This window comes from Scyliorhinus torazame, chromosome 12 (genome assembly GCF_047496885.1).
Source record: "Scyliorhinus torazame isolate Kashiwa2021f chromosome 12, sScyTor2.1, whole genome shotgun sequence".
NCBI classification, from domain to species: domain Eukaryota; kingdom Metazoa; phylum Chordata; class Chondrichthyes; order Carcharhiniformes; family Scyliorhinidae; genus Scyliorhinus; species Scyliorhinus torazame.
This window is the reverse complement of record NC_092718.1, coordinates 197,627,009-197,646,329: the sequence shown is the minus strand read 5'-3', so window position 1 is coordinate 197,646,329 and position 19,321 is coordinate 197,627,009. Positions and strand designations below refer to the sequence as shown.

Sequence of the window (19,321 nt, the reverse complement as noted above, 5' to 3'; positions counted from 1 at the left end):
GCCTTGCAAACCGCCATGGGTCCACTCCCCCCATCTGATCCATAAACCCCCTAAGTACCTTGGCCGCCGCCGGCCTCTTTCCAGTACTTGATTTGGAGCGGTCCAGTGCTGGATCCAACACTGTATTGAAGTCCCCTCCGATTATCAGGCCTCCTATCTCCAGGTCCGGAATGCGCCCAACATGCGCTTCATGAATCCTGCATCATCCCAGTTTGGGCCGTATACGTTTACCAACACCACCCACGTCCCTTGCAGCCTACCGCTCTCCATTACATATCACCCTCCATTGTCCGCTACAATAGTCTTGGCCTCAAATGACACCCGCTTTCCCACCAATATTGCCACCCCTCTATTCTTTGCGTCCAGTCCTGAGTGGAATACCTGTCCTACCCATCCCTTTCTTAGCCTGACCTGGTCCGCCACCTTCAGGTGTGTCTCTTGGAGCATGGCCACCTCCGCCTTCAGTCCCTTTAAGTGCGCGAACACTCGAGCCCCCCCACGCCCCGCCGACTAGCCATCTCCTTTTCTGGGCCAGTCCCGTCTCCACGCCTCCCTCACCCTCCAGTCCCCCAGAGGGGGGACCCCCGTCCCGACCACCTCTTCTGTGTCCCATTCCCTTTCGGCCAGTGCAGCAGCAACCCTTTTTCCCCCCCCCTTCCCCCCTCCCCTCCCCCCCGCTAGACCCCTGTCTAGCTTTTTTGCTCCCCCCATGTCACTCCCGTAAGTCAGCTGACGCCTGCTGACCCCGGCTTCCCCCGCCGTCCCATTGACTTCCCCGCATGGGAGTCTCCCAATCCATATGCATTCCTTCGTTCCCCTTCCTGCCTTTCCAAAGCCCGCTCCGCCCCCTCTGGCGCAGCTCCTGTCGCAGCCTTGTCACTCTCCCCCAGCCCATGGAACATTTCCTGCGCGTGATTGACACCCTATATACAACAACCATCACACATCAAACCCCAAAACATCCCCCCACCCTCACAAACCCTCAGTTAGAGTCCAACTTTTTGTCTTGTACAAAGGTCCACGTCTCTTCAGGCGTTTCGAAGTAATAGTGTTGGCCCTTGTATGTGACCCACAGTCGCGCTGGCTGCAGCATTCCGAATTTCACTTCTTTCCGGTACAACGCCGCTTTGGCCCGGTTGAAACCCGCTCTCCGCTTTGCAACCTCCGTGCTCCAGTCCGGGTATATTCGGATCTCTGCATTGTCCCACTTACTGCTCCGCTCCTTCTTGGCCCATCTCAGGACCCACTCTCTGTCCGTGAACCGGTGGAACCTCACCACCATCGCCCTTGGCAGCTCATTTGCCTGGGGCTTCTTCGCCAGCACCCGATGTGCCCCGTCCAACTCCAGCGGCCTCGAAGGGGCCTTCGTGCCCATCATCGCCTCGAGCATCGTGCTTGCGTATGCCCCGGCATCAGCCCCCTCCACTCCCTCAGGGAGACCCAGGATTCGCAGATTCTTTCTCCTCGACCTGTTCTCCAGGTCTTCGATTCTTCCCGCCCACCTCTTGTGTAGCGCCTCGTTCTGCTCCACTCTCACCGCCAGGCCCAAGAGCTCGTCCTCGTTCTGACTGACTCTTTTCTGTACCTCCTGGATCTTAGCTTCGTGGGCCTTCTGGGTGATCCCGAGTCCTTCAATTGCCGAAGGCATAGGCGCCAACATCTCCTTGCGCATCTCCTCGCGCTGCTCCTCGAAGCAGCGCTTGATGAACTCCTGCAGCTCCCCTTTGTCCCTGACCGCCGCCATTTTGTTGTCTTTCACTCGCTTCTCCCGTTGCTCCAGTGCCGCTCCTTTGGCCGTTACACTTCTGGTCCGTGGAGGGGACCTCTCTCTTCCCTTCCCCACGGGCTGCATAAAAAAAAAAAAAGGTTCCGTTGGGGCTCCTCTAACGAGCCCGAAAGTCTGTGGTAGCGGGAGCTGCCGAATCGTGCGGCTTAGCTCCGCATAGCCGCAACCGGAATTCGAGAGGGAATCCTTTTGGCAGTGTTCGCTTCACCAGTCTGCCCCAAAAAGTCTATGGAAACTCCTGAAAAAGGTCTGAGAGTCCGTTCCAGACGGGAGCTGCCGAATGCGCGACCTACTCCTCCATGGCCGCCACCGGAAGCCTTGTCCCTGCTTCTTCAATGGCCTTGGTAGATCTTTTCACAGTTGTTCCCTCTGCTGCTAGAATTCACCTTTGATAGAGTCAAGTCAGATTGCAGCTTTAAGCTTGCCCTTCCCCCGCCTGCATGCTGGAAGAGGCCTTTGTCTATTCCTGCAGCTCAAGCCAAATCTTTTACTGTTTCTGCTGGGTCTGGTAGCCAAAAGACATAACATTCCTGGTGGACACTGTCAGGGGAATGCTGCAGTCTTCTTCCCACACCGGGAAATGTCAAACAAATGCCGTGGGGGCCCTGTAAAAGAGCCCAAAAGTCCGTTCCAAGCGGGAGCTACCGAATATGCGACCTAGCTCTGCATAGCCGCACCCGGAAGTCCCAAAATGTGAAAAGATGAGGTAATTATGGTGGTGGCTAAGCATTTAAAATTGCCTGAGATACAGTTTGACTCATTGGAAATAGAAAACATTCAGTTACAAATTAAACAAATGGAACATAAGAAAGAATTAAAGCAGCTTGAATACAAAAGAGAGAGAGGAAAAAGAGAGAGATAGAGAGGAAAAATAAAAAGAGAGAGAAGAAAGGAAAACAGAAAGAATAGCCCTAGCAGAACAAAGGGAAAGAGAAAGGGAGATACAGATCAGGGAAAAAGATAAAGAGAAAGAGTTTGAACTTCAGAAAATGGCCATGAAACATGACAGTCAGTTAAAATTGGCAGACGTAAAGGGAAACATACAGTTGGAGGATAATGATGAGGATAGTGAGAAAGAGTGTCAGAGGCAAAGGCTTGGTGGGGATCTATTTAAATATGTCCATGCAGTGCTAAGATTTGATGAGAAGGAGGTAGAAGCCTTTTCCATTTCATTTGAGAAGGTAGCTAAACAAATTAAATGGCCACAGGACATATGGGTATTACTGATTCAAACAAAGCTGGTGGGTAGGGCTAGTGAGGTGTTTGCATCACTATCGGAGGAGGTATCTGGGGCTTATGAAGAGGTGAAAAAATCCACCACAGTGCATATGAACTAGTGCCTGAAGCCTACAGACAAAGGTTTAGAAATTTAAGGAAAGAATTTGGTCAAACATACATGAAGTTTGAAAGGATCAGACAGAGTAATTTTTATAGGTGGATAAGGGCTTTGAAAATAGATCAAACGTATGAAGCTCTCAGAGAAACTATACTTTTGGAGGAGTTTAAAAATTCAATTCCTGATGTAGTGAGAACTCATGTTGAAGAGTAGAGGGTTAAAACTGTGAGGTTAGCAGCAGAAATGGCAGATGATTATGAATTAGGTCATAAATCAAAGCTTGGTTTCCGACATCAGTTTCAGCCTCTGAGGGATAGAAACTGGGGACATGAGAAATACTCAAGTGGTAGAGGCAAAGGTGATCTGATGGGAGATAATAAGGAGGGTGTACCTCAGATTAAAAAGGAATCCAGGAGGGTGGAAGAGACATGAAAAGTTTCAAATGTTTTCACTGTAATAAACTAGGCCATGTAAAGTCACAGTGTTGGTGGTTGAAGAAAAGCACTGGGAAGGCTGATGTGGTAAAACAGGATAAGACAGTGGGGTTTGTTAAAGTGGTAAAGGAAAGCCCAAATGAAGCGAAGGAGGTGCAAAAGGTTGTACCATCAAGAGGTGATTGATAAGAAGGTGCCAGATCTCTTTAAAGAATTTACTTGTGTGGGTAAAGTTTTCTCATGTGTATCAGGAGGTGCAGGTAAAGAAGTCACAATTTTAAGAGATACGGGAGCTAGTCAATCCTTGATGGTAAGAGTTGAGGAGTTATGTAATTTGGGAGGACTATTGCCAGAAAAGGTGGTAATATGTGGAACTCAGGGTGAGAAGGGTAGTGTTCCATTATATAAGGTAAGGTTGGAAAGTCCAGTGAAGAGTGGTGAAGTGGTAGTAGGAGTAATAGAGAAACTATCTTGTCCAGGAATACAGTTTATCTTGGGTAATCATGTAGCTGGATCGCAGGTGGGAGTGATGCCTACTGTGGTTGATAAGCCAGTGGAAAATCAGACAACCTCAGTTGAAGGACGAATATCCTGGGATTTTTCCAGACTGTGTAGTAACAAGGTCGCAAAGTCACAGGTTAAGACAAGAGGAGAAATCAAAGAGTGAAGATAAAGTTGAAGTGCAATTATTACATATAATTTTTGATCAGATGAAAAAGAACAAGAACAGGAGGAGGATGTGGCAGATATTTTTAGTTCAGGAAGATTGGCAGAGTTACAACAGAAAGATGTAGAAATGAACCAAATGTATCAGAAAGCATACACGGAAGAGGAATCTGAACGTATACCAGAGTGTTATTACCGTAAAAGTGATGTCTTGATGAGAAAATGGAGACCTTTACAGATGAAGGCGGATGAAAAGTGGGCAGAAGTTCATCAAGTAGTATTGCTGGTAGGGTATAGAAAGGAGGTGTTGCGAGTTGCACATGAGGTACTAGTGGGAGGTCATTTGGGAATAAGGAAAACACAAGCTAAAATCCAAAAACATTTTTATTGGCCTGGACTACATAAAGATGTAGTTAAATTTTGTCGATCATGTCACACATGTCAAGTGATAGGGAAACCTCAAGCAGTGATAAAACCAGCACCCTTAATACCCATTCCAGCATTTGAGGAACCTTTTACAAGGGTCTTAATTGATTGCGTAGGACCGCTTCCTAAAGCGAAAAGTGGGAATCAATATCTTTTGACTATAATAGATGTGTCTACTAGGTTTCCAGAGGCCATTCCAGTACGTAATATTACACCAAAAAGATTGTGGAGGAGTTACTTAAATTCTTTACTAGATATGGACAACCCACAGAAATACAATCGGATCAGGGATCAAATTTTACCTCAAGGCTATTCAAAGAAGTAATGGATAGCTTAGGAATAAAACAATTTAAATCAACTGCGTACCATCCAGAATCGAAGGGAGTATTCGAAAGGTGGCATTAGACATTAAAGACAATGTTGAGGGCTTATTGTCAAGTTTATCCAGAGGATTGGGATAAAGGAATTCCATTTGTACTGTTTGCAATTAGGGATGCACCTAATGAGTCAACCAAATTCAGTCCTTTTGAACTAATTTTTGGTCATGAGGTAAGATTGGTGAGTGAGAAATCAGAACTTACATTATTGGATTACGTGTCAAATTTTAGGGAATGATTAAATAGAGCAGGTGAATTGGCTAGACAACATTTAAAAGTTGCACAAAATGTGATGAAACGGGTAGCGGAGAAGAAATCCAAAGTTTGTAGTTTTGCCTGTGGACATAAAGTTTTAGTATTGTTACCAGTGGTAGGTGAACCTTTAAAAGCTAGGTTTTGTGGACCTTATTAGATTGAAAGGAAATTAAGTGAGGTGAATTACGTGGTAAGAACGCCAGATAGAAGGAAAACTCACCGAGTGTGTCATGTGAATATGCTTAAAAGGTACTTTGAAAGGGAAGGAGAGAAAAAAGAGGAGGTTTAATGATTCTAACACAAAGTGACGAAGCGAATCCAGATGACTGTGAATTTGACATACCTCAAATTAAATTGGAAAACGAGAATGTTCTTAAAAATTGGGATAAATTACTGAGTGACCTTCCAGAGGAAAAACAGACTGACCTGAAAGAGTTATTGATATCACATGGGCAGGTTTGTGGAGATAAATTGGGAAGTACTAAAGTGGCTATACATGATGTAAATGTGGGAAATGCTGTTCCAATCAAACAACATCCATATAGACTTAACCCTTTAAAATTGGCACAGGTTAACAAAGAGATTGAAAGTATGCTTAAAAATGGCATAATTGAAGTGGGCTGCAGCCAATGGAACTCACCCATCATAATGGTACCAAAACAGGGCGGTACCCAACTGTTGTGTGTGGACTATAGAATGGATAATGCAGTTACAAGAATGGACTCTTATCCTATCCCATTGAGAAAGTGGGACAATCAGCTTGTATCTCCAAATTGGATTTACTCAAAGGTTACTGGCAGGTACCTTTATCCGAGAGGGCGAAGGAGATTTCAGCTTTTGTGACTCCAGAAGGTATATACCAATTCAAAGTTATGCCATTTGGCATGAAAAATGCCCCAGCCACATTTCAACGGTTAACAAAGTTGTTTCATGATTACCAATTGTGCGGACATCGACGATCTGGTAATTTTCAGCCAGACATGGAAAGAACATTTAAAGTACCTGATGGACTTGCTGAAGAAACATCAAAAATGTCAGTCGACAGCGAACTTTCAACAGGCATTTGACTGCCTGAAAGCTGTGATAACAAATGCTCCTGTGTTGGAGAATTACAAGGGACTCTGTGATCAGATTGAACTAACGTATCTGACCTTAAAGAGAAATGCCGAGACGTAGAGAACTGGGTGGATCGAGCAGAGACCTTCTTGTTCAAAAAGACTGTCAATCGATAATGTTTCCAGTTGGAGGAAGAAGAACTAAAATGGACTGTGTTATTATACCTGTTTGCGTGTGTTGATTTTTTTGGACCGAAAAAGTATATTTACTGCCTTCTTAAAGGAAAGTGGAAAGGTGAAAAATGAAACCATCTTGAAGTTGATGGTTTATTTTATTTTCTTGGGGGGAGGTGTCATGGGAATGTCACTTTAAGAAATGTTTATCTGCTCAAGTGACTGCAGTGATGTCAGAGTGTGGGTGGAGCTGAGCTCTGGCTCTGCTTTTTAGTTTCGCTTTGAGGAAAAGCTTGGGTGTGTCTGTGTTTTTTAGTTTCATTTTAGTGTTGGAGCTGAAGCCAGCCAAAGAAGGTGTAATTTCGATCTTTCTGCCATCTAAAGGCTATCTCCAGATCATTTGGTGAATTCAGAGTGATCACTGCTCTCAGTAGAGAATTTTAACCTGATGTGCTTCTGTAAAAAGTTTTTTGTCTTATGGATGTTAAAAGGAAAGTTTAAGGATTACTTAAGAGGGTATATTTTGGGGGGTGTATTTGAATTGATGGTTGCAAAGATGTTCACTGTATGTTTTAAAAAGGTTAACTGAGTTCATAGATTAAACATTGTTTTGGTTTAAAAATTACTTTTAAAGTTCTGCTGCACCACACCTGTAGAATGGGCCATGTGCTCCCCATACCACAATCTAGTAAACATCGTGGGTTAGGTGATCTCCACGATACACTTTGGAGTTCTCTAAACCCTGGCCCATAACAACACCCCATGCTGGCCGGAAACCCGCGGGTGTGGGTGCACTGCCGGCGGGAGCAGAGAATTCTGGCACAAGTGTGGGTGGATTGGGTTGGAAATCACGGGCGAGATTCTCCGAGCCCCCACCGGGTTGGACAATCGCAGGGGGCTGGTGTGAATCCCGCCCCCGCCGGTTGCCAAATTCTCCGGCACCGGATATTCGGCAGGGGTGGGAATCGCGCTGCGCCGGTTGGCGGGCCCCCCCCCCCGCGATTCTCCGGCCCGGATGGGCCGAAGTACCGCTGCTAAAATGACTGTCCCGCCGGCGTAGATTAAACCACCTCTACCTTACCGGCGGGACAAGGCGGCGCGGGCGGGCTCCGGGGTCCTGGGGGGGGGCGCGGGGCGATCTGGCCCGGGGGGTGCCCCCACAGTGGCCTGGCCCGCGATCGGGGCCCACCGATCCGTGGGCGGGCCTGTGCAGTGGGGGCACTCTTTCCCTTCCGCCTCCGCCACGGTCTTCACCATGGCGGAGGCAGAAGAGACTCCCTCCACTGCGCATGCGCGGGAATGCCGTCAGCGGCCGCTAACGCTCCCGCGCATGCGCCGCCCAGAGATGTCATTTCCGCGCCAGCTGGCGGGGCACCAAAGGCCTTTTCCGCCAGCTGGCAGGGCGGAAATTAGTCCGGCACGGGCCTCGCCACTTAAGGTTGGGGCTCGGCCCCCCAAGATGCGGAGCATTCCGCACCTTTGGGGCGGCGCGATGCCCGACTGATTTGCGCCGTTTTGGGCGCCAGTCGGCGGACATCGCGCTGATACCGGAGAATTTCGCCCCACACCGGAACAGCCAATGAGATTCGCACTGGTTTTCCAGACCAAAATGACATTTTGGGATTCTGCTGACCCCCAGCCGCGTGTTTCGCGGTTGTGTGTTTTTCGCTGGTGGCAGCATTCTATCTTCACGGTGTTTGTCAATGGTATTTTCCATTGAACCATCCCACGCTGCCGCGAAACCTGCTGGAGCGCTACCCGACGACCGGTGAATTCCAGCCTTCGTTAGTTTTTGGGAGAATAGTTCCCTAGGTTTTCCTGGGTCGAGTGTATCAGAAACAAGGGGCGGGATTCTCTGATCCTGAGGCTAAGTGTTGACACCATCGTAAACGCCGTCACGTTTTACAACGGCATCAACAGGCCCCCAGGAGCAGCTATTCTGAGCCCTACTGGAGGACAGTACGGCACTGGAGCGACCCACGCCGCTCCAGCTGCCGATACCGGTCTGAAATGGGCGCCGCGGGTCTGCGCATGTGCGCTACGACCGGCGCGATTGTACACATGCGCGTGGGCTTCCCTCTCCGCGCCGGCCCTGACGCAACATGGCGTAAGGCCTCGGGGGCTGGCGCGGAGCAAAAGAGGCCTCCAGCCCGAGAGGCCGCCCCACCGATCGGTGGGCTCCAATTGCAGGCCAGGCCACAGCGAAGGCCCCCCACCGGGTCGGACCACCCCCCCATCCACCCCAAGCCTGGCCACCCCTGAAAGGATGCATGCCGAGGTCCCGCCGGGTAAGACCACACGTTGACGGCGGCGGCACTCGTGTTTTTTTTGCGGCCACTCGGCCCATCCCGGGCGGAGAATCGGCAGGGGGGACCGCGCTGGCTCCAATGGCGCCGATTCTCCGCTCACCTGAGAATCGGCAGACCGGGGTCAGGGCGGCGTCACGCGATTCGCGCCCGAACTGGCGATTCTCCGGACTGGCGTAGGCTGAGAGGATCCCGCCCAAGGGCTGGGATTCCCTATGCCTGCGCCGGGTCGGAGAATCACCGGGAGGGCCCGAGAATCCAGCCACGCCACTCTGATGCCGGGCCGCCGATACACCGGCGACCGGAGAATCGGCGGCAATCGCGCCCGTGCTGTCGCCGCAGCGCTGGTACGGCGCCCACGGCGATTCTCCGCGCTTGATGGGCCGAGTCCCGTCGGCGTGGTTCACATATTTTTTAATGAAATAAATCATAGTAAATGAAAGCAACCAAACCATTTTTTGACCGAACTCATGGTTTTCTCTTTATGTTTTCACGGGATGTGAGCGTCACTGACAAAGCTGGCATTTTCTGCCCATCCCTGATTGCTCTTAAGTTGAGTGGATTGCTCAGCCATTGCAGAAGGCAATTAACGGTCAACCCCATTGCTGTGGTCAGCAGTCAGATGTAGGCCAGACCAGGTAAGTAGGGCAGATTTCCTACAGCTGACGTGATATTGATATATGTTTAATAAGGGCACGGGGAGTCCACACCGAGTAAAATAAAGAACTTAGATTTATTGACAATAACGGTATATATCGCTGGGAGGCAGTGGCGTTGTGGTGTCATCGCTGGAATCCAGAGACCCAGAATCATGCTCTGGGGACTCGGGTTCAAATCCCGCCACAGCAGGTGGTGAAATTTGTTGTAAAAACCCTTCTGGTTCACTAGTGTCCTTTAGGGAAGGACATCTGACATCCTTACCTGGTCTGGCCTCCATGTGACTCCAGATCCACAGCTATGTGATTGACTCTTAAATGCCCTCAGGGATGGGCAGTCAGCGACGCCCACATCGCATGAACGAATAAAAATAAACTTCCCAGGAGATCCCTACCGGGTTCTTTGTTGGTGTCTGATTGGCTGACCTTTTATACAATGGTTAATGGAGTTCCCCTGCCCCGTAAGTCTTGTGTGGGACATTACAATATGAATTGGATATTGGCTGCGCAATAATGTTTGATCATGTTTAGGCCACGGAGCAAATGCTGGAGGACCTGACTGTGCACGCAGGGACGCTTTTGAGATTTTTATTACGCTGCACAATCAATTAAAATCAAACTTAATTTCACATTTCAAAATGTCATTACTTGTGGATTTCAGGGGCGGGATTCTCTGACACCCCGCCAGGTCGGAGAATCGTCGGGGAAGTGGCGTGAATCCTGCCTCTGCCGGCTGCCGAATTCTCCGGCGCCGGGGTTTTGGCGGGGACGGGAATCGCGCCGGTCGGCAATTCTCCGGCCCGCGATGGGCCGAGCGGCCGCTCATTTTAGGCCGCTCCCGCCGGTGTAAATTAGACCTGGTACTTACCGGCGGGACCTGGCTCTGCGGGCGACGTCCGGGGTCCCCGGAGGGGGGGTGGGGGGGCGCGGAGCGATCTGGCCCCCGGGGGTGCCCCCACGGTGGCCTGGCCCACGATCGGGGCCCACCGATCCGCGGGCGGGCCTGTGCCGTGGGGGGCACTCTTTCCCTGTGCACCGGCTGCTGTGGACCTCCGCCATGGCCGGTGCGGCGACGAACCCCCCCCTGCGCATGCGCTGGGAAGACACCAGCACTCGCGCCGGTCAGCGGTGGCCCTTCGGCGCCGGTTGGCGTGGTGCCAACCCTGCCGCCGCTGGCCTAGCCCCTGAAGGTGCGGAGGATTCCTCACCTTTCGGGCGGCCCGACGCTGGAGTGGTTCACATCACTCCATCGGATGGGGGGAATCCCGCCCATAATTTTTGCAGTTAAACGAAGGAAGCATTGCAGGCATGACATTGATTACTGCTATTGTTCTCACTTTAAGTTGCTTGTAACTTAACTTAAAGCTTCTCACACTGCTTCAGCCATCCATTCGAGTAGCAGTCAAATATCCAATCACATGTCTTTAATCTAAAAACCACTTGAAGCTTAAACTGCGGATGTGCAGCAAGATATTCCGATAATGCTTCGTTCGCGAATGTTCAGTGCAAGCAATAGATGCCGGCAGGACTCCAAGCATTGCTTTTTGTTACACAACAAGAGGCATGTAACATTTGTCTGGTGGAGTCCTGAAGCAAACATGTAGGGCGGGATTCTCCTGTCACTGACACCGAAATCCCGTTCGGCGATCGGCCATGGAGAATAACCGTTTGTGCCGGAATCGGTGGCGGCGCCGGTTTAGCAATGCTCTGCTCCCTCAAATACGAGTACGCCGCATGCCGTATGGACAGCCTCAGGACGTCACCTGAGGCCCTCCCCCGATGGACCGGCATCCCGACGGCGTGGGGCGTGTGTGCTGACACCGTGCGGGATCTTTGAGTGGCGGCTGAGAACCACTGAGAACCACACTCGTGGGGCGAAATTCTCCCCCAACGGCACGATGTCCGCCGACTGGCGCCAGAAACGGCGCCAATCAGACGGGCATCGCGCCGGCCCAAAGGTGCGGAATGCTCCGCATCTTTGGGGGCCGAGCCCCAACATTGAGGGGCTAGGCCAGCGCCGGAGGGATTTCCGCCCCGCCAGCTGGCGGAAATGGCGTTTGTTGCCCCGCCAGCTGGCGCAGAAATGCGGTGCATGCGCGGGAGCGTCAGCGGCCGCCGACAGTTTCCCGCGCATGCGCAGTGGGGAGAGTCTCTTCCACCTCCGCCAAGGTGGAGGCCGTGGCGGAGGCGGAAGGGAAAGAGTGCCCCCACGGCACAGGCCCGCCCGCGGATCGGTGGGCCCCGATCGCGGGCCAGGCCACCGTGGGGGCACCCCCCGGGGTCAGATCGCCCCGCGCCCCCCCCAGGACCCTGGAGCCCGCCCACGCCGCCTGGTCCCGCCGGTAAATACCAGCTTGGATTTACGCCGGCGGGACAGGCAATTTCTGGGCGGGACTTCGGCCCATCCGGGCCGGAGAATCGAGCGGGGGGGCCCGCCAACCGGCGCGGCCCGATTCCCGCCCCCGCCCAATCTCCGGTACCAGAGACTTCGGCGGGGGCGGGGGCAGGATTCATGGCAGCCAACGGCCATTCTCCGACCCGGCGGGGGGTCAGGGAATGACGCCCGTGATACCAAACAATCAGTTCCTGAGCTTCAGCCTGAAACTGACCAGATAATCAAAATAATAGTTTCCCAACAAAACAACTATCACGTTTCTATTCATCTGATCATCTCCTTCTGTAACAGCAGTGATGTTTTCTGATCGCAGCTTCACTGTAAATGACTATTACATTGGAGTGGACATATCTGACCAGAGGTCCCAGTGTCATATGCTGCCGCATCCAGGAAGCTGGTCTTTGAAGTCAAGGAAACCCAGTCCGAGTTACACTCATTTATTTACCGATTGGAAAGGTTTTTCCAAAAGAAAACATGGGCCGAAAATCCCCCCAAAAATGACTAAGGGCAGGATTCTCCGCTTGGGAGACTAAATTCTCCCCCAGGAGTAGAATCGCTCCTGGTGTGCGCTGGCGCTAGGAGTGGTGCCCAGGAACGATGCGTTCTCCCTTGCCATGCATATTTGTGCATGGGGGAGAGCTTGAGGGATTCAATTCAGAATCCCGCTATCGGGCCGCCATTTTGAGAGGGCGGCGCAATACCGCGGTCCGTCGGCTAGGCCTTCTGCACCCTATGACGCAAATTCAACCCCCCCCCCCCCCCCGTGACAAGTTGGGGCAACCCCCCCTCACCATGGGAATTACAGGTCAACACTTCTGCCTGAGGCAGCAGGTATAAGGGGCTGGTCAGTGAAAGGACAGTGAGTTTTCACTGTTCTCCCTGGACTGCTCTTTAGCTTCCAGGCAGGGGAGACTGATGGGGGGCTCTCTGAGATGGGGGGGGTGGTCTGGTGGGGGAGTCTCTGATTTGGGGATCTCCGATATGGGGGTCTCCGATATGGGGGAGTCTCATAGGGGTCTCTGAGATGTACGTCTCTGACATGGGGACCTCTGATGGTGGAGCAGGGGGGGTGGAGTGGGCCGAATTTGCCCACTGTGGGGAGAGGGGGCCCTCTTAACTTTGGAGGCACCAACATAAAATACTTACCCCCTTAATCGATTGCTGGGTCCACAACACCTGTGCCACGTGTGAAAATACTTGCACCAATCCAAGCCCGCGTGACTCCCAGCCGGGAGGATTGGAGAATAACGGAGGCATGGAGAACGGGGCTCCCAGCCCGCAGGTGCAAATGTGTCGAAATGACCCATCTGCATCTACCACGGGACATGCAGCTTGCTGCTGCCGCTGGCGGTGGACCGGACATCGGACTGGGACCCGATGCCCGATTCTCCACCACATTGGAAACCCCGCTGCTGGTGGCAGGCATCAGTGAATCCACCCATAAGTGACATTCGGCCAGGAAAGCCAGTGCGAATCGCGCTGGCTGTTCCTGCGTAATTCCCATCGGAATTCTCCCACACCTACACTTTGGCTGGAATTCTCCGTCCGGTCACGTGGGCGGGATTCTCTGGTCTCGCTGCAGTGAATGGAGTTTTGGCTGAGCGCCAACTTCACCTTTCTCGCTGGCAGCGGTGGCAGGGCAAACCCGGATTGGGGAATCCCGGCCATTGCTTTGGAGACGGGGTGAAACCCACCAGAAGAGTGTTGTGAGGGACCGAAGGTGCTGGCAAGTCCAGCCTCACAGAGATCGGGGTGCCCAATCTCGTACTGTGGGTAAAGGCCACCCCCCCCCCTCTCAACCAAAATGTCCTTGGCATCAGGGCATCAGAGCCTTCCCATAGGTTCTCCCTTCAGGACCCACCCCTTGGCAGTGCCCATTGACATCCTGCCAGTGCCAATCCAGAGCAGTGGCAGTGCCAACCTGTCACCCTGGTAGTGCCAAAGTGTCACCCTGCCAGGTTGAAACCCAGGGGCTCCAATGGCCTCCGCGCACCACCCCGGACATGGTCATCACATCTGGTGTCCGGTGATGGAGTCCATTAGCAATTCCTGCCGGCCTCAGCTGTGCCCGGGGGGGGGGGGGGGGGGGGAGCTGGAATCCCGGGAACCCGGTGACTCTGGCTTTGAATGATTGGAGCATATTCAAATCCTCATTTACGTATGCTCATCTGGTTCACACCCAGTGAGGACGTGATCCAGATTGCATCAGGTGCCGCGGGCTGGGAGCATTGTGCTCTGTTCGGCATTTGGCGTAAACCCTGTTTAGTGGCTCTTCCATATTCTCCTGGAATAACCAATGTGCGCCAAGATCAACACGGGCATTGAATTTCCCCCATGGTTACGATACAAGTTCCAAATCAGAAAAACAACAATAACTTGGCCGGGATTCTCCGTTGTGAGTTGGCCCTGCTACCTCTGCTCAAGAGGACGGATAAATTGGCACTCGGCCAAATCTCCCAGCAGCAGGAACGGAGAATCTCGCCCCTTATATTTATACAGCTTATTGAGCATAATGAAACTTCCCAAGGTGCCTCACAGAAGAGTGATAAAACAAAGAATCACCACCAACATAAGGAGATATGAGGTCAGATGAAGAAAAGCTTGGTCAAAGAGGTAGGTTTTAAAGAGTGTCTTCAAGGAGGATAATGAGGTGTCGGGAGGGAATTCCAGAGCTTAGGGCCTAGCTAACTGAAGGCCTACCAATGGCTAACAATGGTGGAGCCATTAAAATTGGGGAGGCACAAAAGGCTAGAGCTTGAGGGGTACAGATATCTCGGAGGGTTGTGGGGCTGGAGAAGATTACAGAGATAAGGCGGGCTGAGGCCATGGAAAGATTTGTGAACATGGATGACAATTTTAAAATCAAGGCATTGCTTGACTGAGAGTTAACGTAGGTCAGCACGATGATAGGTTGATGGGAATTTCTCTGAGTTAAGGCATCGACATGATCTATAGTTTACAGAGGGTAGAACGTGGGAGACTGGCCAGGAGTGCATTAGAATATTTGAGTCCAGAGGTAAAAAAGGTCTGACTGAGATTTAAGATCTATTTGGTCAGGACTTTCCATCCCCTCACGGCGGATTCTCCCATGGGGGAGGTGGTGAGCCATTGACTGGTGGCGGGACCTTCAGTCCTGCCAAAGTTAATGGTGAATTGTGTGGCTCACCGGCCCTGACCTTAGCGGGATCGGAAGATCAAGCCACCAGGAAGGGCCGTTAGTGATGAAATGCCTGCAAACCAAAAGCAATGAGGATTTAAACTTCATACACAGTCCCTGACAGTCTGTATCATAGAATTCCTAGAGTACAGAAGGACCCTGACCCTTTGCCGGCGAGTTCCCGCTGGCTGAGAGCGGGTGTGGACGGCGACGGCGGGACTCGGCGTTATCCCACTCCGTGGAGAATCGCGTGCCGGTGTCAGGGCGGCGTGGCGCGATTTGCACTGTCGCGGGGGATTTTCCGGCCCGGCCCCAGGCTGAGAGAATCCCGCCCTCAGCCTGTCATTTTACAAGCACTGTTTCTAAGCTGGAGCCAGAATTGCACAAACGATAACAATCGCCCGGTGATTGACTCCCTCAAAGTTAAAAACAGTTTTGATTATATAAACCTGACACTCTCTCATCGGGAATATTTGACGTGGTGATCTTAAAGGGACAAAGCAGGTTTTATCGCAAGAGATTGTAACCGTGCTTCAGGCTGTACCAATGGACGAGAAATCCATGGGCATAACACTTGTGATATTCCCTTGTGAATGAGTGATGGGAGTGTAGCAGACCCTCAGGATAATTTTGTCTAATTGTCGCAACTGTGTGTACCGAATGATGCAATAACAGCAACATTTTGGCAGGGGCCATTTTCTTCAGACATATCTTTCTGAAAATAAGCTCTTACGTTGTGGAAAATGCTTTATGTGAAAGCAGCTATCAAAATCGGAACAATAGGTTTATTAAAGTACTTTGGAAGTATATCACTTGCTTTCACCGACTGAATTCAGCAGCCTGTTATTGGTCTTTTCACCCATGAGCTCATCCTTTTCCACTTACAGGTCTCCAGGAGGCTATAAGTACAGGGGACCTGGAGCTGGTGCAACTTGTTCTTCGATATCGCGATTACCAAAGATCTATTAAACGATTGTCAGGGATCCCGTGTCTATTAGAGAAACTCCGTCAGGTAAAGAAGCAGCATTCTCAATTTTTTATTCTAGTTTGCTACTCTGTTCAGTCTTCTCTGAGTGAATGGTGAAATAGCACGGGGGAAACCATTGTGCTGCAGCTCTTGTATTCACACCAATGAATCCTTGTAGTTTGAGAGCCTAGCCATGCCCTCAGGGGCAGTTACGTCTCCACACAGAAGGGAGAATCAGAGACCGGTTTCTCTGGGTTATTCGCCCTCCAAGCCGATCTGTACAAACTGCCACTGGCAAAGGTCTGAAGTCTCCTTTCCAACAGGGAAGGCGTCTAAAGTGGGCAGACAGTGAAAGGAACAAAATTGTGAACTTATCTTTTATAAAACATAACATTGAAAATAAATCCATACGTTTGCAGGGCAAATGTTTGCTGTTGCAAAAACATAGCAAAAGAAATGTCAACAGCATGCATTACTAAAGACATGGCTCTTTCAGAAGTCAAAAGTAAGAGGGCTTTGATTAAGTGGTTGATTGAATACATTGGTAACTTGATGCAACTGAAAAGTAGAGGCTTTGTGTGCGATATGTTTACATTAATAAGAAAATGCAAGGAAATCTAGAGCCATTCAGCTCATCAACTCTATTCCATCCTAGGTCTATGAATGATTATTCCAACGTAGACACATTCTCACCATTTGCTCAAACATTTCTTTGAGGACCTCTGAAGCAGAACACTACAACACCTTGAAAAATATACTCCAGCATTTTCTGTGAACAACTCTATAAACCTCAACCTCTTCCTTTGTTTCCAACAGGCACAAGACTTTTATGTTGAAATGAAATGGGAGTTTACAAGCTGGGGTAAGTTCAATGCAAACCACTTGAGTTTGAGAAGTTTTCTGACCAAGTATCATTTTCACCGCATTTGGGATTTTAGAAATCTTAAAAACATGTAAGAGCAATGTTTTCTGGCCGCGCCTTACCTCTTGAGAGGGTCGGTGCTTCTTACAATTAATACTCTTGCAGTGAGAAAGGAAAAATGTAGAGTTCATTATCTCTCATAGAAGATGATGGAGAGTGGATCTGAAAAAGGTACATCAGTTAATGGACAGTATAAGAGCATGTTTCAAGGAAGGTGAGAATGGTAGAACAAGGCTAAACCTAGCAAAGTTGAGGACTGATGTTAAACAGGACTGTTAGAGTGATCTCCCTTGTAGTGGAGGTTCATAAGTTCATAAAGATATGGGAGCAGATTTAGGCCATTTGGCATTTGGCCCATCGAGTCTGCTCCGCCATTCAAACATGGTTAATCTCACCCTGGCCTTAACTCCACCGTCCTGTCCATTCTGCATAACACTTCAGCCAATTACCAATTAAAAATCTGTTTAACTCCTCCTTAAATTTACTCACTGTCCCAGCATCCACCGCCCTCCGGGGTAGCGAATTCCACAGATTCACAGTACTTTGGGACAAGTAGTTTCTTCTCAACTCTGTTTTAAAGATAGATTTGCATTTATGTAGAGACTTTCATAGCCTCTCAGAAGCACTTCATAGACAATGACGTACATTTGAAGTGTAATCACTGTTGTAATGTAGGAAGTTCAGCAGCCAATCTGCTCACAGCAAGCTCCCACAAACAAGCAATATGATAATAAGCAGGCAAGCTGTTTCTGTGATGCTGATTGTGGGATAAATATTGACCAGGACATCAGGGATATCTCCCCTACTCTTTTTCAAAATAGTGCCATGGGATCTTTTACGTTGCCCTGAAAGAGCCTCTGAAAGTGCACCATTCCTCCAGTGCTAGATTTTTGCATTCAGTCCTCTGACATGGGGCTTGAACCCACAACCTGCTGCCTCAGAGGCAAGGGGACTACTCAGTGATCCAAAGCTAAACCTCAGTGTCGTTCACAAAGCTGTTCTTGGGATGGCTTATGGAATCATTTTCTGACTGCCAGCAGCCCCACCCAGAAAGAAAAGACTTTCATTCAGCAAACATCCATTGACAAGGTCAGGAATTTCTTCATCGAAACAGGAATTGACATTTAGAAAGATGTTTTGGGTAGAGTGTGGAGGAGAAAACATTACTCAAGATCCAATTAAATGATGCAGTGGGGGACAGTAATTTTCTCTCCTCTAGATTGATGAGTTTGCTGTCCTATATTTATCCGGTGATTTGCTTTTCTGACCTTGTAGATCCAACATCATTTGGCAATAATAATGAAAGTGAATTAAACTCATTGACAGGACGGTCAAACCTTCTTCAAAGTAATGGCCCTTATCCTTCATCTATTAACAGAGCTCTTATCCTTAAAGTAGTATTTTTAAAAATGGGGGCAAAACCCACGCAAGGTCTTGCTATCCCTGTACGGCAATAGATTTTCAAAGCCATGCCATTCCTATTTATTTTGGCCTTTTGTGTCAGCCTAATGAATAATTTTAGACTTGCCTCAGATAGTCTTTGTCTGATGTGGGTGGGTCGTGAGTGGGTGTCCAATTCTGCTACTGAATGCGACTAAAAATATTGTAAGAAGTCCTACAACAGCAGGTTAAAGTCCAACAGGTTTGTTTCGAATCACTAGCTTTCGGAGCACTGCTCCTTCCTCAGGTGAACCATTCACCTGAGGAAGGAGCTGTGCTCCGAAAGCTAGTGTTGTAGGACTTCTTACAATATTTTTAATCGCATTCAGTAGCAGAATAGGTGGATGAGGGTACAGCAGTTGATGTGGTGTATATGGATTTCAGTAAAGCGTTTGATAAGGTTCCCCACGGTAGGCTACTGCAGAAAATACGGAGGCATGGGATTCAGGGTGATTTAGCAGTTTGGATCAGAAATTGGCTAGCTGGAAGAAGACAAAGGGTGGTGGTTGATGGGAAATGTTCAGACTGGAGTCCAGTTACTAGTGGAGTACCACAAGGATCGGTTTTTGGGCCACTGCTGTTTGTCATTTTTATAAATGACCTGGAGGATGGCATAGAAGGATGGGTGAGTAAATTTGCAGATGACACTAAAGTTGGTGGAGTTGTGGACAGTGCGGAAGGATGTTACAAGTTACAGAGGGACATAGATAAGCTGCAGCACTGGGCTGAGAGGTGGCAAATGGAGTTTAATGTAGAAAAGTGTGAGGTGATTCATTTTGGAAGGAATAACAGGAAGACAGAGTACTGGGCTAATGGTAAGATTCTTGGTAGTGTGGATGAGCAGAGAGATCCGGTGTCCATGTACATAGATCCCTGAAAGTTGCCACCCAGGTTGAGAGGGTTGTTAAGAAGGCGTACGGTGTGTTAGCTTTTATTGGTAGAGGGATTGAGTTTCGGAGCCATGAGGTC

The 19,321-nt window shown here is 49.8% G+C and overlaps 1 protein-coding gene across 5 annotated transcripts in view; it reads left to right on the top strand.

Moving 5' to 3' along the window:
• ankrd13b (ankyrin repeat domain 13B) overlaps nucleotides 1-19,321 on the top strand; it is a 519,799-nt gene that overhangs the window by 384,579 nt on the left and 115,899 nt on the right. For all 5 annotated transcript variants that reach the window (XM_072469638.1, XM_072469636.1, XM_072469637.1 and 2 more), the window contains exons 3-4: nucleotides 15,911-16,035; nucleotides 16,807-16,852. In XM_072469638.1, coding sequence (XP_072325739.1) covers nucleotides 15,911-16,035; nucleotides 16,807-16,852 — 171 coding nt within the window. The remainder of the gene's footprint in view (nucleotides 1-15,910; nucleotides 16,036-16,806; nucleotides 16,853-19,321) is intronic.